The sequence below is a fragment of the Lynx rufus genome, unplaced genomic scaffold (assembly GCF_022079265.1).
Source record: "Lynx rufus isolate CCGP_SWC_20201006 ecotype Redwood Valley unplaced genomic scaffold, mLynRuf1.p SCAF_11, whole genome shotgun sequence".
Taxonomy (NCBI): domain Eukaryota; kingdom Metazoa; phylum Chordata; class Mammalia; order Carnivora; family Felidae; genus Lynx; species Lynx rufus.
The window spans coordinates 35,867,764-35,884,013 of record NW_025814825.1 but is presented as its reverse complement, the minus strand read 5'-3'; the positions used below and the strand labels follow the sequence as shown (position 1 = coordinate 35,884,013).

At 37.6% G+C, this 16,250-nt stretch overlaps 1 protein-coding gene across 2 annotated transcripts in view; it reads right to left on the bottom strand.

Moving 5' to 3' along the window:
- Window positions 1-359: 359 nt before the first annotated feature.
- The window catches only part of LOC124507012 (cytochrome P450 2C41-like), a 32,691-nt gene continuing 16,800 nt past the window's right edge, over window positions 360-16,250 (bottom strand). For both annotated transcript variants that reach the window (XM_047073199.1, XM_047073197.1), the window contains 3 exons: window positions 11,746-11,933; window positions 2,983-3,124; window positions 360-698 (listed from right to left, as the gene is read on the bottom strand). In XM_047073199.1, the coding sequence (XP_046929155.1) occupies window positions 517-698; window positions 2,983-3,124; window positions 11,746-11,933 (512 nt within the window). In that variant the 3' untranslated portion in view covers window positions 360-516. The remainder of the gene's footprint in view (window positions 699-2,982; window positions 3,125-11,745; window positions 11,934-16,250) is intronic.

Sequence of the window (16,250 nt, the reverse complement as noted above, 5' to 3'; positions counted from 1 at the left end):
CTAGGTGACATGTAGCCCAAAGAGCTTTTCTGCACTCTCCCCCTTTGCTCCTCTCTGTACTTATCAGTATGAGGACCAGTGTGGCCTCTTTGAACTTTATTTTTTTCCAATTGTTACCTGTATCATGCAAGGAAAAGTCTAAGAACTGGGTCAGCAAATAATAGTGCTTTCTATTTAGAACATGGAGAGGATAGATGGCTATGTGTTAGCCATTTTGCTTTGTTTCACAGTGATAACATAGTAATAGCCCAATATTTGATAATTATTAGTATACATGGTGGCAAATATAAGAGTTATTGAGTATAAAGAACAGCACGGCACGGCATTTGTGAAATGAAATTCTGGAAACTCTCCTTTAATTGAGGTTGGATGTTCAGTGGGTGTGGAGGCAATGGGGAAATATGAGGCAAGAGGTCAGAGAAAGCATCCCCAGTCGTGAGAAGAAGGCGGGTGACACCCAAGAGGAGGAGGAGTTATAGACAACAGCACAGTAGTGGCTAGATGGCCTGCCCTTCCTCACAAAGGAACAAAGCAAATCTTGTAGGGGGGTGGGATATGTCCAAACCCACTGGCAACTGGGGTGGTGTCAAGGTCCTTTATGTCGACCACAGGTTTCAGGGTAAAATTTTGTAAAATGGAGGTCAGGAATAAAAACAGCTCCATACGGGCCAGGCTTTCTCCCACACAAATCCGTTTTCCTGAAAATAAGAAACACAAGGGATTTTTTCCTTGAATATTATGTTTTGAACTGTCACAAGAAGTATGTCACAAGGAGTATTTGCTGAATGGCTGAACCGATGGAGAGCCGGCAGGAAGGGTCGAGGGACAGATGGATAGAAGGATGGGAACACCTGCTATTCACGTAGTGTCTTAATGGGAACCCTTCATTCAACAAATATCTATTGAGCATTAGGTCTACATCAAACACTTCATTATGTATTCCCATATTATAACTGCACTTTTCACATTTCCAGTTTCCATAAATCTTTGTAGAAACACACCCACTTGTCCAAGTGCATTGGAGGGAGGAGGACTGAGAGAAGGGAACTCATAAACCTGTGTCTCCCTTTCTACCTCTGGCACAAAATTTAGACAAAGTTTTTTCTCCTTCATGTGATTTCAGAGGCACATGTCTAAATGCGTCCTCTCTTGGAACGCCTGGGGAAGCTCAGTTGGTTAAGCGAACGACTCTTGATTTCAGCTCAGGTCACAATCTCTGAGTTTGTGGGATCAAGCTCTGCATAGGATCCGACCTGACAGCATGGAGACTGCTTGGGATTCTCTCTCTCTGCCCCTTCCTAATTCACACACATGTGTGCTCTCTCTGTCAAGATAAACATTTTTAAAAAATAAAAATAAAAAAATGTGTCACTTTCTCACTTTAAAATATTAATTTTTTTAAATGTTAATTTATTTTTGAGACAGAGGTAGACAGAGCGCGAGTAGGGGAGGGGCAGAGAGAGAGGGAGACACAGAATCTGAAACAAGCTCCAGGTTCTGAGCTGTCAGCACAGAGCCCGATGAGGGGCTCGAACCCATGAACCGTGAGATCACGACCTGAGCCGAAGTCGGACGCTTAACCGACTGAGCCACCCAGGTGCCCCTCACTTTAAATTATTAAATGCCTCCCTGATCTGTCCTATGAGATGATGTCAAATGGGTTGAACTGGCCCTCCACATTCTGTTCCCAGTCTGATGAGCCATAACCCTCCTTCCATCCTTCATATCTCTACTCTTGGTTCTAGCCATACCAACTCTTCATCGATCTCCAATATACTGTGAAGTTTCGAGCTGTATCTCCTGCTGTTCCCTTTGGTTAAGGCGCACTTCTCTTATACTTCTTCCAGGACCTATGTCTCATGTCATTTCCTCTTTATAATCTTTGTGATCCCCTTGGGAAGTATAGTCTTGCCCTCTCTGGGTTTCCTCAGAATCTTATTCGTTCTTCAGTTAAAGCATGGATCATCACCTTGAATCTCGATTCTCTGTTTATTTCTTTTTCTACCATGCTAAAATGTGTGTTTCCTTGTAGGGAAAGCTCAGTCTTTGACATCTTGGTATGTATGGCGTAAGACCCAAAGTAGGTATCAAAAGCTGTCAGATAAATAAAGGTGACTCTGTGGCCAGAGATTCAGAACACACACTGTAGATGTGGACACCCAAGATCCGAAATCTCTGATCTTGAGCAGAGGAATATCAGGTGCTTTGGAACCACTGCAGGGTATTCTGCCACTTGTTCAAGGTTTCCTTAATGCCACAGCTAGTTAGCACGTTCCGACTGCCCTGATCTATTGAAATGCCCTGCTCCTAAAGTCCACTCTCTAAAAGTGCCCTTCCTTCTCTTCTTTCCCTTGCTGCCTGTCCCCTGAGAGGCAGCACAAATTGCCTTTCTGCTATCAGAACGTTGCTTATTCCACTTTATGCCTCATAAAGTGATCAGGAAGCAGGCGGCTTCCTCCTCTGGTCTCCTGAGCAGCCTGTGCTTTCCTCTTCCACAACACCAGTCTCACTGGATTACAAGGACCTATTTACTAATCTGTTTCCCTAATTAGGATGTGAGCCCTTTTGGTGCCCATTCTGTGCTTGTGGATACTTGTAACCCTGGAGCCCACTCTGGGGAGTGGGGGATATCACATAGAAAATACTTAACTCAAAGTTGAGGAGTTATATTCCTTTTTCATGGCAGTGAGTAAAGTCTAAATGAGTTTCACCTGCTAAGAGGAGCTCTTGGTAGCTGTGTGATCTAGAGGCAGAATTCAATGAACCTATATTCACTTTGGAAGAACTGGGTCACCAAGCCAAAATTCTAATAATGGGACTGTATAGTGAGTGGGGGAAAGTGCATGGGCATTGGGAGTTATGCTTCCGGTCATGGACAAAGAACAATTCTATTCGTCCCAGACTAGGCACCATGTAAGTTTCTACGGATCACCCAAAAATATCTTGCCCCCTTCAGTACCTATGGAAATTAATTTTTATTACCTGCTGAGAAAACCATGAAGTAGTCACTCTTCTTAAAGTTGCCACTATCATCCAGGAAATGGGCAGGGTCAAATGTCTCTGGGTTGGGAAATTCTTTGTCATCATGTAGCACAGAAGTCAGTGATATTAGTACACTTGTGCCCTGGAATGAACAGATGAAGACAAACTTTATTATAAAGAAGTCGTGGAGCTGGAAGAAATTTTGCATATCACTTAGTTCACACTTTTGATCTATACGTGAGGAATCCCAGGTCCAAAAAGGGCAATGGCATTTCTAGTCAGACACACCAAGTAATAAACAGGGATGAGATTAAGACCAGTGCTAGTAAGGTTGCTAAAGTAGCCTCCCAATAGGATTTGAAATGCTGAGTGCTTAGTTACTTGGGTACCAGACCTCTGAATCCCCTCTACTGGTCACTATCTTTGGACGATGGTGTAGCTCCCACCCTCTGCTCTATTTCGTCACTTTGGTTTTCAAACATCTCACGTGGACTATGGTTTAAAATGGAAGCTTCTGGCATCCAAATTGGCAAGGAAGAAGTCAAACTTTCACTCTTTGAAGATGACACGATACTCTATATGGAAAACCCAAAAGACTCTACCAAAAAACTGCTAGAACTGATACATAAATTCAGCAAAGTTGTAGGATATAAAATCAATGTACAGAAATCTGTGGCATTTCTATATACCAATAATGAAGCAACAGAAGAGAAATCAAGGAACTGATCCCATTTACAATTGGATCAAAAACCATAAGATACCTAGGAATAAACCTAATCAAAGAGCTAAAATATCTGTATGCTGAAAACTGTAAGATGCTTATGAAACTGAAGAAGACACAAAGAAATGGAAAAACATCCCATGCTCATGGATTGGAAAAATACATATTATGAAAATGTCTATACTGCCCAAGGCATTCTACATGTTCAGTGTAATCTCTATCTAAATAACACCATCATTTTTTCACAGAGCTAGAACAAACAATTCTAAAATTTATATAAAACCAGAAAAGACCCCAAATAGCCAAAGCAATATTGAAAAAGAAAACCAAAGCTGGAGGCATCCCAATTCTGGACTTCAAGCTATGTTACAAAGATGTAATTATCAAGACGGTATGGTACAGACAGAAAAACAGACACATAGATCAATGGAACAGAATAGAAAGCCCAGAAATGGACCCACAAATGTATATGGCCAACTTATTTTCAACAAAGCAGGAAAGAATATCCAGTGGAAAAAAAGACAGTCTCTTCAACAAATGGTGCTGGGAAAAGTGGAGGGCGACATGCAAAAGAGTGAACCTGGACCACTTTCTTATAACATACACAAAAATAAATTCCAAAGATGAAAAACCTAGATGTAAGACAAGAAATCATCAAAATCCTAGAGAAGAAAACAGGCAGCAACCTCTCTAACGTCAGTCACAGCAACTTCCTACTAGACACGTCTCTGGAGGCAAGGGAAACAAAAGCAAAAATGAACTACTGGAACCTCATCAAGATAAAAGGCTTCTGCACAGTGAAGGAAATAATCAATAAAACTAAAAGGCAACTGATGGAATGGGAGAAGATATTTGCAAATTACGTTTCAGATAAAGGGTTAGTATTCAAAATCTGTAAGAAACAGGCAGAAGACATGAATAGATACTTTTCCAAAGAAGACATCCAGATGGCTAACAGACACATGAAAAGATGTTCAACATCACTCATCATCAGGGAAATACAAATCAAAACCACACTGAGATACCAACTCACACCTGTCAGAGTGGCTAAAATGAACAACTCAGGAAACAACAGATGTTGGTGAGGATGTGGAGAAAGGGGAACCCTCTTGCATTGTTGGTGGGAATGCAAACTGGTGCTGCCACTCTGGAAAACAGTAGGGAGTTTCCTCAAAAAGTTTATTTGTTTAAATGTTTATTTATATTTTTGTTTATTTTTGAGTGGGGGAGGGGTAGAGAGAGAGAGGGAAACAGAATCTGAAGCAGGCTCAAGGCTCTGAGTTGTCAGCACAGAGCCCAATGTAGGGCTTGAACCCACAAACCGTGAGACCATGACCTGAGTTGAAGTACAACACTTAACTGACTGAGCCACCCAGGTGCCCCATGGAAGATACCTCCTTAATAAATGACTACCTTAGCATCACCAATAATGATATAAATTGATATTACATGTCTCTAGCCAAAACGTAATTCACTGGGACGTATACAACATCATGTATGTAATGTTCTTCCCCAAAACACAGAACTTGAATCTAATCTAAAAAAACAAAAACAAAAACAAAAACAAAATTGCACAGGGCTTCTGGGTGCTTCAGTCGATTGAGCATCTGACTCTTGGTTTCAGCTCAGGTCATGATCGCAGGGTCATGGGATAGAGCCCTATGTCAGGCTCCGTGCTGAGCATGGAGCCTGCTGAAGATTCTCTCCCTCTGCCCCTTTCCCCTGCTCACATGCTCTCTCTTTTTCTCAAAAAAAAAAAAAAAAACAAAAAACAAAAAAAAACCCACCAAAAACAAAAACAAAAACAAAAAAATCATACAAAACCAGACTGAGGAATATTTTATATGACAACTATCCTGGACTCTTCAATAGTGTATTGAAATGAAATAAATAAAAGAAAAGGAACTGTTCTTTATAAAAGGGGCGTAAAGGGACCAATAATAAAATTGTATATTTATTCCTTTATTAGATACTAGATGCCCCCTCAAAAAAAGCTATAAAAGATACTTTAGGGGGGGCACCTGGGTGGCTCAGTTGGTTAAGCATCTGACTTCAACCCAGGTCTTGATCTCACAGTTTGAGTTCAAGCCCCGCATTGGGCTCTCTGCCATCAGCATGAAGCCTGCTTGAGATTCTCTATCTCCCTCTGCCCCTCCCACACTGGCATTCTAACTATCTCTCAAAAATAAACAAACATTAAAAAAAAAAAGATATTTTAGGATAACTGAAAAAATCTATAGCTATATTTTAGATAAAGTTATTGTATATATGATAATTCTTTGAGTGTGAATGCTATTACTGCTATGCAGAAGCCCTTGTTCTTAAAAGACACATATGAAATATTTAGGTGTTAAGTGTGATAGACAGATCAATGGATACAGATAGATATGTACTTAAAATATAGATGTATACACATTTTCATATGTATTATTTATATAAACATAAAACATTATATACCATTGTGTGTGTTTAAATGCTACTGAGATCTTTTTTATTTTTTAAATTCAAAATTGGAAGGAAGTTCCATCCTCTAAGTTTATCATATTTAAGGTCTATAATTTTGTTTTCAATATTATTGCCTTGTGCATTTTAAGACAAGTAATATGTGGAAGTGTTACTTTAAGATTTAAAAAGCAAGTGTATTTTCAATAAATGGTGCTGGAACAAATGGGTGTCCCTAACAAAAGGAATGAAGTATAAACTACTTCACACTATAAGTGAAAATGAATTTTAAATGGATCGCAGACCTAAATACAAAAGGTAAGAGCATAAAACTTGTAGAAGAATAGATAAGAGCAAATGTTTGGGAACCTGTGTTGGCAAAAAATTTTCCAGATAGGACACAGAAGCACAAGTCAAAAGAGAAATAACTGATAAATTGGACTTCATCAAAATTCAAAACTTCTGCTCCTTGAAAGACATTCTTTGGAGAAAAGAAAAAGAAAGAAAGAAAGAAAGAAAGAAAGAAAGAAAGAAAGAAAGAAAGAAAGAAAGAAAGAAAGAAAGAGGGAGGAAGGTAGGAATGAAGAAAAGGAAAGAAGAAAAAGCAAGCAAGCAAGCCCTTTACAGATTGAGAGTGAATATTAGCAACACTTACATATAATAAAAGACTTGTGTATACAATATATAAAGGATTGCAATAATTAAATAAGACAAATGACCCAATACAAAATAGGAATATAATTTGATAACTCAACCAAAGAATATATATGAATAGTCAATCAATACATGAAGAGAAGCCCAACATCATTATCCATCCAGAAAATAGAAATAAAACAAAATGTGACGTCACTACATAACCACTTATAGTACCTAAAATTTAAAAACACCAACTATGTGGCACCTGGGTGGCTCAGTAAGTTAAGCACCCGATTCTTGAGTTTGGCTCAGGTCATGATCTCACAGTCGTGAGTTCAAACACTGCATCAGGCTCCGCACTGACAGCACGGAGTCTGCTTGGGATTCTCTCTCTCTCTCTCTCTCTCTCTCTCTCTCTCTCTCTGCCCCTCCCTCGCTCATGTTCTCCCTCCCTCCCTCCCTCTAAAAATAAATAAATAAACATTAAAAAAAAAAAAAAAGGACCATCAATGGCAAGTGATGGAAGGTACCTGAAGCAATTGGAACTCTCACACATTGCTAGCAGGAATGTAAAATATCACAGCCACATTTAGAAAATATTTGATGGTTTTTTATAAAGTTAAACAGTTAAGCAAAAGTCCCACTCCTAAGCGTTCACCCAAAAGAAATGAAAATTTATATCCACACAAAAACCTGTATGCAAATGTTCACAGCACTTTTATTCAAATAGTCTCAAACTGGAAACAACCCAAATACCCATCAAGTAGTGAATGGATAAACAATTTGTGGTACTCTGTAGGATAGAAAATCATTCATCAAAAAAGAGAACAAATTAATGATAAGTGCAATAACAAAGTGCAATAAATCTCAAATACATTCTGTCACATAAAAAAGATAAAGGCTTATTTATATTGATTACAAGTTATTCTATTTATGTCACATTCTATTACATTGCATTCTTGAAAAGGCAAAACCGTAGAACTAAAAACAGATCAGTGGTTACCAAGAGCTGGAACTGGGGGAAGTGGATTGATTGTAAAAGGAGAATGAGGGAACTTTTTTGAGATGATAGAAATGTTTTACATCTTGGTTGTGGTGGTAGTTACTTGACTTCACATATTGGTCAGAACTCATTAGACTTTACCCTTAAAAATGTGAATTTTCTTTTGTATAACTTATACCTCAAGTTAAAAATAGAGGAATGCACTAAGTCACAAAAAGCACATATGGTGAAAAGTAGGTCTCCCTCCCATCTAAATACTTTCCAAAAACAACTGTTCACAACGAGTGATATGTCCTTCCAGGGAATATGCCCTTCCAGAGAGAATATATATATCAGGCAAATAAATCTACATGTTTATTCGGCCTATCACCTTCCTCTTCTTCTTTTTTTTTTTTTTATCAAATGACAAGCATCTACTACATCTTGATTTTTTTAATTTTACTTGAATTTGAGAGGCACAGCAGGAATTTTATTAGAAATTCTAGAATCATTGATGAAAATCATCTCAAGATGCAATGCTTCCATAGATGCATTGCTTAGCCTTCTAAACAAGATATAATTTGAAAGTGCATTTAGACTTACTTAGAGGCAACGATGTCATTGTCATGCTTTAGTACTTGTTTCATAAAAAGAAATAAAAATCTTATTTTTTATTTAATAAAATAATTTGGTACTGGCCCATATCAACACATGTACATCTGCCTTATTCATGCTATAGAATATGAATGTATCATTACACTACTGATGAACATTTAGATAGTTAAGAATATTTTTTTAGGGGCACCTGTGTGGCTCAGTTGGCTAAGCATCTGACTCTTGATTTTGGCTCAGGTCATGACCCAGGGTTGTGGGATCAAGCCCCATGTTGGGCTCAGTGCTGAGCATGGAGCCTGCTTAAGATATTCTCTCTCTCTCTCTCTCTCTCTCTCTCTCTCTCTCTCTCTCTCTCAGAAACAAAAACAGAATGCTTTTATTATAAACAGTGATGCAAGGACACATTTTTTGAACATTCCTCTGTTAGCACTTGTAGTAGATACCAAGAATTATAATTCTTCCGTTATAAGATTCTATATTTTATTTCTGACAGATATTGCCAAAATGTCCTCCAAAAAAGATGTAGTTATCTACAATCCTGCCACTAGTGATTGAAAGTGCTCATTTACACACTCCCTCACCAATACAACATTTTCTCAGCCTTTGACTTCATCAGTCTAATAAGTAAAAATGGTCATAGTTTTAGCTTGTATTTTGTATATGTTACCTGGTTGAATTCTTGCAACATTCTAGTGACGTAAAGGTCAGTGCTATCAACAGTTTACAAATGAGAAAACCAAGGCACATAGGATTAAGAAATTTATTCAAGATTATAGTAAAGGGTAACCGAGCCAGAGTTTATACAGAGGTTATCCTCCTGAATTTATCTCCTGCTGCCTTGCATTTCAAATATCTACTTGAGTTTTCCATTTTTAGGATACAGTTGGCAGAAGAAAGTGCCTGGTTCATTTAGAAAACCCAGAAGAGAAATAGCCCTCTCTGCACAAGTGTCACTTCTTTCACCCTTCTGCCCTAAGCATGCAACTGTGATTCTGACGAGGCATTTTCCTGGCTGGGAAATAACCTGAAAGCCAGATGAAGCCCAAATGGTTTCCTGCAACTCAGAGGAAGTCATCCCTCCCCCAAAGGTTTTTTGTTTGTTTAATATGTAAATCCATGTCTTTTAAAAATTATTTTAGAGAGAGAGAGAAAGCATGGGTGTGCACATGCTAGTGGATGAGAGGGGCAAAGGGAGACAGATTCCTAAGCAGGCTTGACGTCAGCGTGGAGGGGGATGCGGGGCTCAATCCCAAGACCCTAGGATCATGACCTGAGCTGAAATCAAGAGTCGGACGCTCAACCGACTGAGCCACCCAGGCACCCCAAAGTGTTTTTTTTAAGTTTATGTATTTTTTTTAGTAGTCTCTACACCCAATGTGGGGCTTGAACTCACAATCCCAAGATCAAGAATCGCATGCTCTACCGACTGAGCCAGCCACGCGCCAGCCCTCCAAAGTTGTTTTTATTAACCATTTCAAAGTTATATACAGCATGACTATTTTAGCTTATTTTTCTACATCAGCTCAACAAATATAAACATTTGTTTTCATGGAAGTATAAATACACAATCCTTCATCTGAACCTCCTGAGGCCTAATGTGTTTTCAAATTAAGTACTGTTTGATGATTTTAGAGAGGTATTATGATGTATATGCCATAAATTTTAAAATACTCCCAATAATGTGGTATCACATAATCAAACACATTGATACCTCTTTAGCAAAACATGAATATTCACACAAAGTGCATCAATAAGGAATATATAGATTGATTCACTTCAGTTCAAGATTCTGGCCACTGAAAGAAATTGCACTTCGATTTATTTTTAATTTTCTGAGTTTTTAATATTGCAGAATAAAGGTTTTAACATAAAGTTTCAAGTATTAAAAACAACAACAACAACTTAGATCGGTTCTGTCCAACACAGTAGCCTTGAGTGATCCATGATTATTTATATTTAAATTAAAGCTCATTGCAAGTATATAAAATTTAAAGTTCAAGTATTAATTATTAAAACAAATATTGGGGCACCTAGGTGGCTCAGTTGGTTAAGCATCTGACTTCGGCACAGGTCATGATCTCACTACTTGTGAGTTCAAGCCCCGCTTCAAGATTCTGTGTCTCCATCTCTCTCTGTCCCTCCCCTGTTTGCTCTCTGTCTCTGTCTCTCTCTCTCTCTCTTTCTCTCTCTCAAAAATAAATAAACATTAAAAAATATACATTAAACCAGGTTGAAGAATTCTGTGTATAGAAATTACAAATAAATCCACAAATTATTAGCAATAAGTCAATTTGGAAAGGTTGCTAGATGTAAAGTCATCAAAATAATAAAATCAAGTATATTTCCATATAACAAAAAAAGTAGAAAAGGCATTTTAAAAATTATACAATCTATAGTAACATCAAAAATACCACTCATCTAGGAAAAACCTAATAGATATTACAAGCCACTGCACTGAAAATATTGAAAAAATTAAAGAAAGTCCAAATAAATTGGGAGAATATGCCATATCCATGAATTGAAAGATTCAAGATACCAACATGTCAATTCTTTCTAAATTATTTTATTATCACCCTGATAAAAATCACAGCCAAATGCTTTGGATTATTGACAAACTGATACTCAAATTTATTTGGAAATGTAAATGGCTAAGAGTAGCCAAAACAATATTAAAGAAGCAGAACAAATTTGGAAGACTTACACAGCCAAATACCAAAACCTGTCATAAAAGTATGTAGCCTCAGTGGGGCACCTGGGTGGCTCGGTCGGTTAAGCGTCTGACTCTTGATTTCGTTCAGGTCGTGATTTCATGGTTCATGAGGTCACAATCTCATGGTTCATGAGTTTAAGCCCTGCATAGGGTTCTGCACTGGCAGCGTGGAGCCTGCTTGGGATTCTCTCTCCTCTCTGCCCCTCCCCCACTCATGCTGTCTCTCTCTCTCTCTCTTAAAATAAATAAATAGGGGCGCCTGGGTGGCTCAGTCAGTTAAACGTCCGACTTAGGATCAGGTCATGATCTCATGGTTTGTGAGTTCGAGCCCCCTATCGGGTTCTGTGCTGACAGCTCAGAGCCTGGATTCTGCTTCTTATTCTGTGTCTCCCTCTCTCTCTGTCCCTCCCATGCTCATGCTCTGTCTTTCTCTGTCTCTCAATAACAAATAAACATTACAAAATTTAAAAAAATAAAATAAATAAACTTTAAAAAAAGGTCTGTAGCCTCAAACTGGAAACAACACAAAATCCATCAAGCTGCCACATATATGAGTTTTGCACCTTTCTCATCTTGTATTGGTAGAGGACTGAGCCAATAGTGAGAACAGGGGAACTTCAAGAGCACTAAAGTCAGTGTAGGAGAAATATCTCTTACCTTGGGGATGACATAGTTTCTGAATTTAATGTCACGGGTCACTGCATGTGGCAGGTTGATTGGGATAAGGTCAATGTACCTCTGGATCTCATGCAACACTGCATTCGTGTAGGGCATGTGGCTCCTGTCCTGCATGCAGGGGCTCCGGTGTCTGCCAATTACATGGCCAATCTCTTCCTGGATTTTAGCTGATAAAACACAAATAAGACTGATGAAAAAAGTGAAAAATGCATAGACATGTGCATGCCAACTCAGGTTATCTGAACACTTTGAAGGTATTCCAACATCATCACAAACATCGGCTATGTGCCCAGAAGTACATCTGAGAGAGAGTTGCCGTAATATTGACACATATGACTCCAGACAAGCTAGGCTTTGAGATCAATCTGTGCACACCTATGATAAGCATAGGTTAATAGTACATTTTAACTCAAGAAATCACTGTCCTCAAAGAAAGGAAAACAGGGATTAAGTATTTTTTTCATATCAAAATAATGTTTTAAAAATCAAATTCTGTAACTGATGTGTATGTATGTATGGTTTGTGTGACTGTATGTATGTTGTATGTGTATAGTTATTTGCACCTTACAATGATATCTTCTCTCATCCTCACATTTCCCAAAGGTTTGAGATTTTGAAAGATTTGAAAGATTCTAGCAGTTTCTTCTGAAATTTATGCTTCACGTTTCTAAATATTGACTATTTCTATTTCTCAACTTACTAATTTTTTATTTTTTTCTTTATTCTATTTTTATTTCTTTATTTTTAAGTAGGTTTCACGCCCAGCACAGAGCCCAACGCAGGGCTTGAACTCATGACCATGAGGATCAAGACCTGAGCTGAGATCAAGAGCAGGACACTTAACTGACTGAGCCACCCAATTGCCCCCACAACTTACTCATTTTTAGACAATGTCCAATGATGTTCCGGTAAGAGAGCAGGACTTATGTTTCAACCCCCACCCCACACAAAATGCACACATCCACAGACAGATACATACACACACATGCTTCCCCTTGTTCCATTTTCCCCAATATATTCATATAATTTCTGATTATCTCAATATTCATTGTTTATATTATGACTATAATAAATATTACATAAGTGTGACAACTATGATTATGTTTCATTTTTTGTACATTCTTGGTTTTATTTGTACATTCTTTGCTTATTTCAATTCCTACTTTTTAGATGCTAATTTAGAATTACGGCAACTGCTCAGGTAGATGTTTCAAACTCCTAGTAATAATTTTTCTAATTACTGGTAAACCTCAAATAACTGATCCTTTCTCTTTTCTTCTTGGGTATGTCCTCTCACATCTGCTTTGTCCACCTAGTCCAATTTGAAATGGATATTTTCTAAGCCTGGTGCCCAGTACATTCTCACTTCCATTCTCCTACATGGGACCTCCTGATTCCTGGAGCCCATGACTTCCTCTAACTTGATTTCAGACGTCTGCATACAGCATACACTCTAGAATATTTTTTTTAATTAAAAATTTTATTTTATTTTATTTTTTATGTTTATTTACTTTTCAGAGAGAGACAGAGTGTGAGCAAAGGAGGGTCACAGAGAGAGGGAGACACAGAATCTGAAGCAGGCTCCGGGCTCTGAGCTATCTGCACAGAGCCTGACGCAGGGCTCAAACCCACAAACTGCAAGATCATGACCTGAGCTGAAGTCAGAGGCTTAACTGACTGAGCCACCCAGGCGCCCCTAATTAAAAAAAAAATTTTAAAGCAATCTCTATACCCAAAGTGGGGCTCAAACTTATAACCCTGATATCAAGAGACACATGTTCTACTGACTGAGCCAGTGTATTTCTAAGAAAATAAAATCAGAGGGTAAGTTTTTTGCCAACTTGTAGATCTGAAAATATCCTTTAATACTCAGGATATAGTTGCTCTTGAGAATTCTAATGCCACACAGTACTTGATTTATCTCTGAAAGTTTTTATGAATCTTTCTTTAATCATGGTATTCTGCAATTCCATGACCCTCTGTCTTAGGGAGGATATTATTATTTCATTCACTTTGCTGGGAATTTGGTGAGAATTTTCTGTCTAGATGGCAGAAGAGGGAGGTCTTTTCTCTGGAGTTGTTCATTCTCTGAGGTCTATATCTGGCTGCTGAATTTTAGGAAGAGGATAGAGAAAGGAGCTAAGGGTCTCAGAATTCAAGTAGACTATTACTTAGTCTTTCTTTTTCAGCCCTACACTTCACTCTTTCTCTGTCTCTGCCAAGTGTCCCTGAGGGCAAGGTCTCTTAGGTTCAGTTTCTCTAGAGAGTGAGCTCCCTTTTCTGTGGAGGGAAAACAGTTACCTGCTAAGAGAAGTTGTGGCAGGTAGCTAGGCAGGGAGAGCCTCCTGTTTTCTACTCCAGTCTCCCTCTACCTTTCTTGAGATTTGGTTCTTTCAATACTGAGCCTTATGTAGTTGTAGGGGCTTGTTTTCCCAGACTAAATCTTCCTTCTTTGACATTTAGCTTACAACTTCAATCTCCCTCCTGAGACAGTTATCAGCCCTCCATTCACTCTCTATGCTTTAGAAATTTGTTGAAGATTTGATAACTGTTTTGCTGTGCTTCTCTTCTCCAACTGAAACAGTAGTGCTCATTTATAATTAATTTATCATCATTTCAATGGGATTCTGATTCAGAAAATAATGTGTATAACTGATCTGCTGTGCACAACCAGAATATTCTTGAAGTTTTAAAAACATTTTTTAAGTTGTTCTTAGTTCGCAAAAGATAAAAACTTGACCCAAAAAGAAATTGTCGCAAACACCATTTTTCTGGACTCAGACTTCTGAAATAATGAAATTCCTTTAGAAGTGTGACATCAGTATAAGAAAAGGCTAATATTCCTGATGAACACAGATCAAATTCTCAAAAAAACAAAAACAAAAACAAAAACAAAACAACAAAAAACCCTAACAAACTGACTTCAACAGCACCCTGGAAGGATCATACACCATGATCAAGCTTGATTTATCACTGGGATGCCTGGGTGATTCAAAATACTCAAAAAGATAAATATGATACACTGTATTAACAGAATGAAGGATAAAAATGATACAATCATCTCAGTAGATGCAGAAAAAGCATTTGACAAAGTTTAACATCCTTTCATGATTAAAAAAATTCTCAACAAATTACATATAAAAGGAATGAACCTCAATATAATAAAGGCCATACATGACAAGCCAAGGACAACATCATACTCAGTGGTGAAATGCTGAAAGTTTTCTCCTTTAAGATTAGGAACAAGACAAGGATGCCTACACTTGCCACTTTTATTCAACATAGTACTGGATTAGCCTGAGCAATTAAACAAGAAAAATAAATAAAAGGCATCCATACTGAACAGAAAGAAGTTAAATGGTGTCTGTTTGCAGATGACATGATCTTATATATAGAAAATCCTACAGACTTCACCAAAAATTGTTGGAATAAACAAATTCAGTAAAGTAGAAAGATATAACTCAATATATAAAAATCAGTTGTGTTTCTATACACTAACAATGATCTATCTGAAAGAGAAATTAGACAATTCCATTTACAATGGCATCAAAAAGAATAAAATGCTTAGTAACAAATTTAACCAAAGAGGTGAAAGACATGTACACTGAAAACTATAGAACATTGATTAAAAAATTGAAGAGGACACAATTAAATGGAAAGATATCCTGTGGTCATGGATTAGAAGAATTAATATTGTTAAAGTGCCTATATTAACTAAAGTAATCTACTCCAATGTAATCCTTACCAAAATTCCAATGACATTTTTCACAAAAATAGAAAAAGAAATCCTAAAGTTCATACTAAACCACAGAAGACCCTGAATAGACAAAGCAGTCTTGAGAAAAAAGAACAGAGCTGGAGGTACCGTACTTTCTGATTTCAAGCCCTATTACAAAGCTACAGTAATCAAAATGGTAGAATACAGGGGCACCTGACTGGCTCAGTCAGAGGAGCATGAGACTCTTGATCTCGGGATTGTGAGTTTGGGCCCCACATAGGGCTTAAAGTTTACTCAAAAACAACAACAACAACAAAGGAAACAATCAATAAAATGAAAAGGTAACCTATGGAATAGAAGAAAACATTTGCAAAGCATGTATCTGATGAGGGATTAATATTCAAAATACATAAGGAACTCATACTGCTCAATAGCAAAAAATTAACAACCTAAAATGAAATGGGCACAAGACCTGAATACACATTTTTCCAAAGAAGACATACAAATGGCCTGTGGATATATGAAAAGGTACTGAATATCAGGGACGTGTTGATCAAAACCACAGTGAGATATCACCTTACATCTGTTAGTATGGCTATTATCAAAAAGACAGGAGATAAAAAATATTAGTAAGAATGCAGAAAAAAAGAGAACCCTGTAAACTGATGATAGGAATGTAAATTGGTACGGCAATTATAGAAAACAGTAGAGAGGTTGCTGAAAAAATTAAAACCTGAACTAACATTGATCCAACAATTCTACTTCT